A 12,138-nucleotide genomic window follows, 5' to 3' on the forward strand; every position below is an offset into this window, starting at 1 on the left:
AACATTATTGGGAACCCTAAGAGCTTTGTATTTATGTGAGTTTTATCTATTAATGTTTATCATATTAGAAGTCAAAACTGAGCAATATAAAAATATTAATTCATTTAAAAATAATAATAGACCCATTACATGTTAACATAAATGCCTGTGTATCAGTCATTCTTTCAAGTAAAAATGGTGTACCCGAAGAAAAATGACTAGTTCAGTTTATAACTGTTACCCAAGTGCTTTTCCCCATGACAGCTATCGTATTTTGATATGCAGCAGAAGTGCTTTATGCGTATTCCTCATTTTATCATGTAGATTCCTAAAAAGACATGTACTCAAGAACTGAAATTTAATAAAAGTAATAATTTTTACTGCTTCATCAAAAACATCCTTTACTAAAATTGGCCTTTTTTTTTTTTTTTTTTTTAACTGTAAGGTTATGGCATTGAAGAATCCAATGCCTTGATTCATGCTAAGGTACCACCAGTTTACCCATCATTGCTTTGTGCCATCAGTGTAAATACCAACACAGTGAAAAAAGACAAATAACTGAGTGCTGTCATGAATATAGTTTTGACTTCATGGGTCCTCTGAGACACCCCCCTCCTCCGAGATCCACAGATCACACTTTGAGAACTGCTGTCCTAGATGGTCATCTACAAACGATAAGCTCTAATCATGCTGTAGACCGTAGTCTTATGCTTTACAGAGGGAGTGGAGAATATTTAGTTAATCTGGAAATTCAGCAGAAATTGGTTAAGTGGAATTTCTACTTAAAAAATGTGCTTGGGGCTTCCCTGGTGGCGCAGTGGTTGGGAGTCTCCCTGCCGATGCAGGGGACACGGGTTCGTGCTCCGGTCCAGGAAGATCCTACATGCCAAGGAGTGGCTGGGCCTGTGAGCCATGGCCGCTGAGCCTGTGCGTCCGGAGCCTGTGCTCCGCAAGGGGAGAGGCCACGGCGGTGAGAGGCCTGCGTACCGCAAAAAAAAAAATTTAAAAATTAAAAAAATAAAATAAATGTGCATGAGTTTTAGAATGGTTTCTGACTCCAGATTAAGATTTTTGAATATTGGTTTGTTTGGAGTCTGTGAATTTTTATTTCAGCCATATTTTGTAGCCTGTTTAAATATTTGTTCTGATTATATTGATCACTGCTAACCTTAGGGATCATTTAAGAATATTTTCCAGGTCTCCCAGAAATATTTCAAGGCTTGATTTTATCGCAAAGTTCTTTTGGAGATGCACAGTGCACTATGTTAAAATGACTGTTTCCCCTCTCCTCTATACATTACAGTGTCTTTTCTCTACTTTGTGTTGTTTTTCCCTCGGAATTAGGCTAAAATGATGCCTGATAGATTTTAGGTAGAATGAAAAATGCACAGGGTTATTATTTGAGATAGCATTGGGGAGTAGTAAAAATGGAATTTCTCTTAAAAGAGAACCTTGATTCAATACAATATGCTGCTTCACAAGAAAGGTTGTAGATGGAAAGCAAAGCAATTTTTAAAAAATGCATGCTGTGTATTAGATGAATTATCATCCAAGGTGCTTTTTTAAATTGTTAATACATGATTTATGGGCCACCTAATTTTGGAGATCATTGGCTCTCTATTTAATTTTTAGAATATGCTTGAATTGCTGGAAGAAATGCCAAATGGAGTTCCACCTGAAAAAGTAAAAAGTTATATCTATCAGCTAATCAAAGCTATTCACTGGTGCCATAAGAATGATATTGTTCATCGAGGTAAGTATGGAATTTTTGAAATGGAAAATATTAAAATATCAAATAAAGTTAACAAAATATTTCACACAGGCACTGACATTCCATTTAAATTAAATACATTTTGAAAGTATAGGATATGAGACATTGTTTGGGCTCCAAGTCTCCTTTTGTATCACCAAAAGGATGGACTGCACATTTATTTGGATATTATGGTGAGATCTCTGTGTTTGTAAAACCAGATCCACTTTCAACAGCAGAAGCACCTAGTGATAAAACGAACTCAACAAATGGAAACTTTGAAGCTTACTTGCAGGGGGAACTACCCTCTCCATTGCCTTTTGGTCCTGCAGGTAGAGCAGGTAATGTGAAACAAGCCAGAATCAGGCTTTAGACATGGTGCTAAGTCACTGGCCCCCATTGACAGCCACTTCTCATTTCCTCTTAGACCAAGATCTCTAGTATGTACCTTTACCTCCTGATTTTCCCTACCTGTTCATGAAAAGTGCCCATTGTTTGCAGGTTGTAGGCATGATGAACCTTGCATAAAGACCATGATTATACTTCCATAAACTGTTCTATTTTGTCCTTTATTGCCATGAAGTGGGTGGTTTATAGCAGTAAAAGGGAAATTACTTGCTCAGCAAGATCTTTTTTTTTTTTTTTTTTTTTTTTTTTTTTTTTTTTTTTAATGCGTTACGCGGGCCTCTCACTGTTGTGGCCTCTCCCGTTGCGGAGGACAGGCTCCGGACGCGCAGGCTCAGCGGCCATGGCCCACGGGCCCAGCCGCTCCGCGGCACGTGGGATCCTCCCGGACCGGGGCACGAACCCGCGTCCCCTGCATCGGCAGGCGGACTCCCAACCACTGCGCCACCAGGGAAGCCCTCAGCAAGATCTTTAATCTATATACCATTTATCTTTTCCTGATAATCTCTTGCATTCAAGGGACACAAATTGATACAATAATGAAGCTAAAAGATGTTTGTCAGAAAATGTTGCAGTATCCACTTCTTATCTTTGAATTATCAGACAAATGAATACTACATTTTAATTTATCTAAACAGGCACACAAGGATATCACTTTAAAAATAGCCTCACTTTGGGCTTCCCTGGTGGCGCAGTGGTTGAGAGTCTGCCTGCCGATGCAGGGGACACAGGTTCGTGCCCCGGTCTGGGAAGATCCCATATGCTACGGAGCGGCTGGGCCCGTGAGCCATGGCCGCTGAGCCTGCGCGTCTGGAGCCTGTGCTCCACAACGGGAGAGGCCACAACAGTGAAAGGCCCGCGTACCGCAAAAAAAAAAAAAAAAAAAAAAAAAAAAAGCCTCACTTTAAGAATAGCTTAAAGGTCATGTGAAGAATGCCAACTCCTATTATTTCTGGAAAGAGTTTGTATTTCTCTTGCATTTGACTTTCATAGCAGTTACATTATGAAGGTTGTTGGCAGCTTGGAGAGATGTCTTGGTCACCTGGACATCTAGTGTCTAGGGTAATGATTCTAATAACAGTCTCTACTACAGTTTGAGGATATTAAGAAACTGATTTAGCTGCATTTCCATAGTGATACTGAGATTTGGTTAAGTGTATAGTGAATTAATGGTTGTGAATTAATTCAGAAACCATGATTCTGAAATCTACAGATCTCACTCCTACCTCTTCCCTTTCTCCATTTTCACTTCTACCATATAATATAGATGATGGGCACTCTAAAAATAGAATTGTGAGATGCCTCCAAAGGGAGGGAATTAAACTGCATTTTCTGTGTATTTCTACTCCTTAATTCCCACCACATCTTCAAAAGATCCACAGAATAAATGAGAAATCTTATCTTGACTCATCCATCATAGCTTCAGCACTAGACATTTATGATTGTGAACCACATCATAGAAAACCTACAGAGATATATAAATATAGAAAGTATACAGAAAATCATAACGAACAATGTATCTTATTTGTATTTTTTTCTCCAGTAAATATAATGCTACCTACTTACTCATATATGTTTTTAAAGTATCTTGTGGGTGTAAACAGTTTATAGTCGATCTCCAAAAATTTGTATTATTAGTATTTTATAAAGTAAAAATAGTTCCTTAAAATGTGGTAGCCTAGATGTAATCAGTTTTAAATTCCTTTTAGAGGTCCAGTTAATACCTTTAAGATTTAAGGGGAAAAATGTTTTTGAAATGGTGGTCTACATGTTTTTCAAAAAAAAATTAATTGGAACTTTTGTGTACCAGCATAAAATGTGTTACTCTGCTTTTCACTGCCATAGTTTTCTATTCATATTACTCTGGATATTTCTAATTAGGTGCCATTACAGTGCTCTAACAGTATCAATCAGCAGTACATGGAACATTTTTTAATAATTGTTTTTTAATCTTGATACTGCAGATATAAAGCCAGAAAATCTCTTAATCAGCCATAATGATGTTTTGAAACTGTGTGACTTTGGTAAGTTAAAAAGAAATTGAGCCCTGTAAGTACAGAATTAATTTAATATAGCACCTAGGTGGCTTTTACAGGTGTATTAAAAGTATTTTTTATCTTTTGACTTAAATTAGCAAATGAACATTCTATTGGGTCATATATTAAAAAATTGATTGTGGGAAGAGTTCTACTCTCTTTGCATAGTACTGTCTACTATTTTAAAAAATTCATCATGCAGTATTTGTTTAATGAGAATTCAAAGCAAATACATGCATGTGCATATATTCATAAGCCCAGTGCTTAATGACCTCAGAGAAAGAATTTTCCAGAAAATACCACTATGGCATTCTGACATGAGTTGGATTTTTAAAAAATTAATATTTAAAATATTGATAGAAATTGTTTCAGGCATAATCATAAACACTGAAAATATAACTATGTAAATACATATGTATTGTATATATGCAATAGTTATATATCTGTAAGGTTAAAAGACATTTTTAGAATGATTCCGTTTATTCCCTTTAAATGTTCAGTGGGGGACTTCCCTGGTGGTTCAGTGGTTAAGAATCCTCCTTCCAATGCAGGGGATGCAGGTTCGATTCCTGGTCAGGGAACTAAGATCCCACATGCCATGGGGCAACTAAGCCCACGCACCACAGCTACTGTGCTCGCGTGCCTCAACTAGAGAGCCTGCGTGCCACAAACTACAGAGCCCACGCACTCTGGAGCTCGCACGCCACAACTAGAGAGGAGCCCACGTGCCGCAACAAAGAGCCTGCGTGCTGCAACTAAGACCCGATGCAGCCAAAAAAAAAAATATATTAAATTTTTAAAAATATTGCAAAGAAGAGTCCTGCTGTACCTAAACATCTTAAGAAGTACTTAGGAGCTGAAATTTGTCAAGCAAGTTATAAATAAAAAAGATGCATATAGAATGGTTAATAATAGGAAAAAAGTATCCTTAGTCTAGCATCATTTCTTAAGGAAAAGACAGCTTTAAAGGGTCAGGAAGTTCCACATGATGGCCCCACATATGGCGTTCTGTGCCCTGCACATCCCCACCAAGAACCTCCTGATTGTTTTCCCTCCCAGAGTGTGTAGCTCCTTTGTCTGGCTTGAAGAATCCCACTAAAAAATATGAATATTTCTTCCAAATATGTCTTATAAAGAAGTGTTGATTAACTGAAGTTAGGGGGTTTGTTTTTGCTGTGTTTATTTTTTTTTTTTTTACTGTTCTACTTTAAGAAACACTATTTTCTATTTCTTGAAACTGACATACACCTTAACTTTTACCTTTAATTTTAATATTCTGGTTCTCTGTAACTATTTACAGTGAACCTATGTTGCTTTTGGTGAGTTAGGTGGGTAATTAACCTACTTGCCAGTTTATTTTGTGGCCCCAAAACCTTTTGAAAGGGTTGTTACTTGCGGGGGGCGGGGGGTAGCAATAGAGTCTGTAAGGTAATTAAGATGTCTCTAATATGCTTCTCAGTCACATTAGGAGATAAAAATCATTTTAGCCTGCTTTGTTTCCATCATTGCCAAACCCTACCGATAGTTGTTTACATAATGGCCGAGCTGATCAGCACCAATAGATATACAAATACTATCTAAGGTCCCACATAGCAGAATTAACGACTATCTGCGACATGCTAATTTAGCTTTGACTTCTGGCTCTTGTGGAGTCTTCATTTTGTTTCTAAGATTTACACTTATTGGAAAAGCTCTGAATGCTTATAAAAGCATGCAATAACTTTGAAAACATAGATTTCTTTATCAGAGAGGAGAGGCTGGTTTTGTAGTGAATACACTGTATATTTTAATTGACGAATGAACAATGGACTAACTTTTTTAAATGACAAGGACACTGTTAATAAACAGCCCATTCAGTAACAATCATTATATTCTTTTGATGTTCCTTTAAGGTATTAATAGCACTGAAATATTTTGTCAACATGACAAATTAATTAATTCTAATTAATTCTTTAAAAAAATTAATTCTTTTTCAAAATTACACCTTTGGGCTTTGCTATCTTTCAGGTTTTGCTCGGAATCTCTCAGAAGGCAATAATGCTAATTATACAGAATATGTGGCCACCAGGTGGTATAGGTCTCCAGAACTCTTACTTGGGTGAGTTACCTTCCCAGAATAGAGTGACATCTACATATTTGCTGATCCTCTGTTGTTAACTTTGGGATTATCTGTGGAAGATAAGAACTTGAGTTAATTAAATACCAGTTACCTATTGCAGTATAGCAAACCACCTAAAAACTTAATGACATAAAGCAAGCACCATTTTATTTGCTCACAATTCTGGGTGCCATCGGGTTGGGGGAGTCAGCTGTTTGAGTTCAACTGGATGATTCTTCTGCTGGTCTCAACTGGAGTTGCTCATATAGCTACAGTCAGCAGGTCATCTGGAGGCTGGTTGGTTTAGGTCCTCAGATGGGACAAACTATCTGTGTTCCATGGGGACTCATCCTGCAGTGCGTTAGTCCAAGTTTCTTCATATAATAGCAGAAGAATTCCCTGAGCAGAGGGCAAGCCCAAAAGCAAAGGTGGTTTTCAAGCCTCTTTGCATGACTTTTGCCTCATTGGCCAAAGCACGTTACTTGTCTAAGCCCTGATTCAAGGGATGGAGGAATAAACTTCGCCTCTTGATGGGAGGAGTGGCAGAGTCACATTACAAAGTGGCAGGTGTATGGAAATGGAGGGGAATTATTGCTGCCATCTTTGTTAATAGTCTTCCACATTAAGAATGTGTATATCCACAGAGTTTGACATTCCGGATTATCTGTTCATGTATTCATTCATTCATTCAGCAGATACTTATGGAGTATCTCTTATGCCTAGCCACTTTTCTGTAAATATTGAACCTACTGATATTTTCCTTCCAAACATTGTGAATCCTGTTTGATGATAAATGGCTTTCCAGACTAATATATCGATAATTTTCTCAGCAACACTGCCACATCCATCCACTTTGTGCCACCCTTCCACTTTCAGTGGTATTTCACTCACCTGTCAACACCAGAAAAACATTTTCTGATAAGATACTTCTTCCTCTTACTATGTTTTAACTTCAGAACCTAAGAAAGGACCTGTGTAGTCTTGATCTCCATTACATAGTTTCACTAATAATTCTCTACCTATCGTAGTTGTAGTATTTTCTTATTTTTCCTAGATCGTATTTCCTTCTTTGGGACCATCAAAGAATTGAGGTAGAAGACACACTCTACAAATAAAATTAGATATGGTGGTAATGATGACCAGTGCTCGAATTGTTATAGGTTTCATCTCTTTTCTTTAGTGTGCCATACATGTATCTAGGGGATATGAGAAATTTAATTTTTTTTTATGTTTTTTTTATGAGAAATTTAATTTTTAAAAGATATTTTTTACAACATTGTAAACTATACTTCAATTAAAAAATTTTTTAATAAATAAAGGTACTTTTTATATAATAGAAATATAAATTTCTGTATTTCTTCTGAAGATCATGATGACTATATGTTTAAGCTACTCACTGAGGGTTTATTTTATTTATTTTTTACACAGCAGGTTCTTATTAGTTATCTATTTTATACATATTAGTGTATATATATGTCAATCCCAGTCTCCCAGTTCATCCCACGACCACCACCACCACCACCACCCCCCACTGAGGGTTTATTTTTATTTTTATTTTTTTACACTTGTGGTCAGTTGATTTTCTTAGTTTTTATTATTAAAAAAATTTTTTTTATTGGGGTATAATTGTTTTACAATGTTGTGTTAGTTTCTACTGTACAGTGAAGTAGAGTTCCCTGTACTATGCAGCAGGTTCTCATTGAGGGTTTATTTTGAAGTTAACAATTGATTTCCCAGGGTCTGCCAACCATTTGGCGTTAAATCTTGTTTCATTGCTGACCTAGAGCCTATAAGAATTATTGGTGTCGGTTATTGAAAGCTTTACCTTTTTTTTTTAATCAAAAGCTTGTGCTTCATCCTGTGAAATAAATGGTGGCTAGTCACTTTATTATCCCTCCTTTTGTGGATAGATTTTAGAATTTCTGTGCTCATTTTTCAACTTGGATTTAGGATTGATTTTCTTTTGTGTTGTCTATGTTTCTTCTGTGTACCTGTCTGGACTCACTCTAATGTGTAGTCTATTCATCTGTTCATTCTTTTGGGAGGGATTGGGAGTTTGAAATTCCTGGACAGGATTTTCCAAAGAAGAAATGAGTACGAAGTAAATCATTCTTAGAACCCCATCTGAGGATTCAAGTATGGTAGAGGGACTCATTATAATATGGTTTTGTCTATAAGATGTCCCTGAGGAGTTCATTCTGAGGACAGCCTTATTATGAAACTTCGGAGAGTATTTGCTGCCTAATAATACCTCCTGGAAAACTGAGCTATGTTTATAGCTCATTAACTGAGTTATGTTTAGAGCTATATGGGAGCTACCAAAAGTAGATGGGGACTCCAACTAATTTGAGCCAAATTGAATATTACTAATTAAATGATTGTCAAGTACTGGTTGAAGAACCATATTATTTGTATAAAAATCGCATTGAAATCAGTTGATATTTGGTTAACATGAAGAATTTACAGGTTTTTATACATTCTCAAGACTTTGTCCTTGACATTCAAAGTAGTTACAGCTGCATAAATTATTCAGATTAGTTGACACAAGAAAAATAGCTTACGGTGGGTATGTAAAGATTTTCCATAGTTTTCTCCATCTAGCACAAGTTTTGTCTTTCTTATACTTGTATGAAAGAAAGATCAGTATCCTTCCCTTCCCAGCAAGCTACCAAAAAAATCTAAATGAAGTTTCCTAGTATGGTTCTTGGGTTTTTATGGGAGGAAATGAGATAAATAAAATATTGACTTATTGTTACAATGATTTATCATCCTAGAAACATATTCTGTATTATGTTAAAAGTGCTTTAGAGTATTTGTTAAAAGTTTTATATTACTACTATAGCACTATGGCATTCTAGAATTTTAATTCCTTTTTTATTTTCAGATATTTTATTTTGGCTTTCCCTGCTTAAAACTTAGATAATTTATGTTTGAAACTAAAAAATATGATTTCTTAATCTGCCTTCTGTAATTTGATTTAAGGCTATAGATATTGCGGTATACATGTAAAGCTTTTTTGGGGATACGTAGATTTTCACGTATAGCTGATTAGCAACAGTAGTACTCCAAAAGCCTTCTGGTAAACTCAGACCTTGGAAGATAGCTATAAATCCCTAAAGAAGTGGAAAAAATGCTTTGAGGGAAATGCCTGTCATAAAGTCCTGTAAACAAAGGGTATAAATAGATTGAAGTAAATAATCCAATAGCGTTTAGCACAATCTTAGCTGTTTTGACTCTGTGCAGTCAGAGGTTAAATAATATTAAGTGTTTGTTGTTTAAGAAGACACATTAGTCAGTGGTACATTTTAATAGGCTGAACTCAAAAAATGGATCAGTATAACTTGTTGACATTTAGAGAGCTAAAGGATAATTGCCTAGAAAATACATTTCTTGGGAGCATTTCATTCTCCAAGTGAGTGGTAACTCATCAGACATGTGTGCTGTATTTAGGGTTTATTAATCCATTCATATTCAAAATATATCTGGATGTGAATAGATTTCAAATCAGTGTATACTAACTAAATTTTTATTAAACTGATGGCTTTTTTAGCATAGATTTATTCACTTGTGTTCTGAAGTTTTACTTTGATATCCATACTTCCTGTTTTTCAGCCTCACTTTTGTCCATGTGGTATTTTTTAATTCCTTAAATACCCAAATATGCTTTAAATCATGAATCTGTTCAAAATAATTTGGAAATTATTAAAATTTATTTCTTCAGTTACCAAGATAATCTCTCCCTTTGCTTTTCAGAGCTCCCTATGGCAAGTCTGTAGATATGTGGTCCGTGGGCTGTATTCTTGGGGAGCTTAGTGATGGACAGCCTTTATTTCCTGGAGAAAGCGAAATTGACCAACTTTTTACTATTCAGAAGGTGCTAGGACCACTTCCACCTGAGCAAATGAAGCTCTTCTACAGTAATCCTCGCTTCCACGGGCTCCGGGTAAGAGGCTTTGCTAAAACCCCAAATGGAATCAGTACACTAGTATTTAAATCATTGCTCATTGCACAGTGGAATGCTAAGCTATCCATCGAATACTATTGCCTTTCCCATTACAGTGTTTATAATCCCCATTATAATATTTTATTTTTGGGTTTTTTTTCTCGTTTTTTTTGCGGTACGCGGGACTTTCACTGTTGTGGCCTCTCCCATTGCGGAGCACAGGCTCCGGACGTGCAGGCTCAGTGGCCATGGCTCACAGGCCCAGCTGCTCCGCGGCATGTGGGATCTTCCTGGACCAGGGCATGAACCTGTGTCCCCTGCATCGGCAGGTGGACTCTTAACCACTGCGCCACCAGGGAAGCCCTATAATATTTTACTTTTGAATTTTATATAGTATTTGTGAATTCTGAATCCGAAAGTGGGAGCTGCTAATATTTTCCTAATTTGTAAGTTCCAATTTTTCAAAATCTTTTTTAGTGTACGCATTATTCTAAACTTTGGTTATCTCAGAATGTTTCTTTATGCAAAATATTAAGCATCCCCAAAAGATAGAAAAATGTATAAATGGCTATTGCTTATTTGAGCAAACATAGTTGTAGTGATTTGAGGAAGATGATGAATACTCACATTCTGCATACTTAAAGGTGCTGTTCTAGTGGGTATTTCCTGTTTAGTGAAACATCAAATCTTCTTTTCAAACTAGCGTATTGTCTTGGGCAGCCTTTTCTAGACTTGCTAACTTTGTGCAAAACTTGATTTCAGAAAATATGCTAAAAAGAGTCTTAAAGTATAAACTTTCCCCAAATGAGGGACAACCAAGTCGCAGGAGGCATCTTACTGGAGTGGCCAGTTACAAGCTGCTTCTCTGTTCCATCCACCCCCAAAACAACATTTTTAGTTTTCAACTACCCTGTTTGGGCCAACATGCCAGTTGCTGGCCCTTGTGGGAACTATAAAATAAGCTCACCACCACTTCTTTTGTTTCTCTTAAATGCATAATTCTCAAACCATGTTTTCTTGACATTTGCAAAGCACTTTGTTTTTTTCCTTTGACTTTCTGGCCTCAGTTTATTTCACTTTGAAGAGTACCCCTCCTCACACATGAATGCCCAGCACAGTATACCTCCTGCTAGGCTCAATGAGTGTGGAAGAAAGAAAGGAACAGAAATGCAAACATTTCTCTTCCATCCCCTTCCTGCTTTCTCTCTCTTCCAAATCTGTCTGAGTTATCTCAGGCAAGTTTCTTTTTTCTCCTTTTATTTTTGCTTTTGTAAGCTGAAAAATAACCAAATTATGACCATTAATTAGGGTACAAATAGTCCAACAGTTATTGAGCATTTGTCCTACTAGATGCTGAAAATATGATAATAAATAGGACTTGCCCTCAGTCCAGAAGAAAGGAAAATCTATTCTAGTCATAAATAAAGCAAGTCATAACTAATGAATTCCTGTCTCACTGAGAATGCATCCAAACTCCTTCCCATCAGACCTTGCCTTTTCTGGGCCCTTCTAGCTCCCTGACTTCAGCTCATACCCCTTTCCATTCCCATCCCTTTCCAGAGTTTCATCACACTTACCTTTCTTTTTCTTTAACTTCCGTAAACATTCCCAGGTGTTCCAGCTTCATGAAATTGGGACTTGTGACTCCTTTTCCCAGGAAGGCACTTCCCTTGCATGGCCCCTTCTCATTTTATAAATCTCAGCTCCAAGAATGCCCCCTGTCTCTGACCCCCCAGCATACTTCCCCCACCTCCTTCTTGGTCTCTCCCATAGCACCCTTCTTTTTCCATCATAGCACTTATCACAGTATGTAATTATTTTGTTTATTTTTTAATTATTAATGTTAGAAATCATCTGTTTTATTGCTGTATTTCCAGCATCTAGCTTAGCCCATCACATGTAGTAGGGACTCAATGAATGTTTGAAC

General features: G+C 36.7%; 1 protein-coding gene across 4 annotated transcripts in view; it reads left to right on the forward strand.

The window, feature by feature from the left end:
• The window catches only part of CDKL5 (cyclin dependent kinase like 5), a 185,226-nt gene that overhangs the window by 133,213 nt on the left and 39,875 nt on the right, over window positions 1-12,138 (forward strand). For all 4 annotated transcript variants that reach the window (XR_004347996.1, XM_032619344.1, XM_032619345.1 and 1 more), the window contains 4 exons: window positions 1,612-1,732; window positions 4,099-4,158; window positions 6,178-6,268; window positions 10,022-10,211. Coding sequence is in view for 3 of the 4 variants with exons in the window: in XM_032619344.1 (XP_032475235.1) it covers window positions 1,612-1,732; window positions 4,099-4,158; window positions 6,178-6,268; window positions 10,022-10,211 (462 nt within the window). In the remaining variant the exon portion in view is untranslated. The remainder of the gene's footprint in view (window positions 1-1,611; window positions 1,733-4,098; window positions 4,159-6,177; window positions 6,269-10,021; window positions 10,212-12,138) is intronic.

This window comes from Phocoena sinus, chromosome X (genome assembly GCF_008692025.1).
Source record: "Phocoena sinus isolate mPhoSin1 chromosome X, mPhoSin1.pri, whole genome shotgun sequence".
NCBI classification, from domain to species: Eukaryota; Metazoa; Chordata; class Mammalia; order Artiodactyla; family Phocoenidae; genus Phocoena; species Phocoena sinus.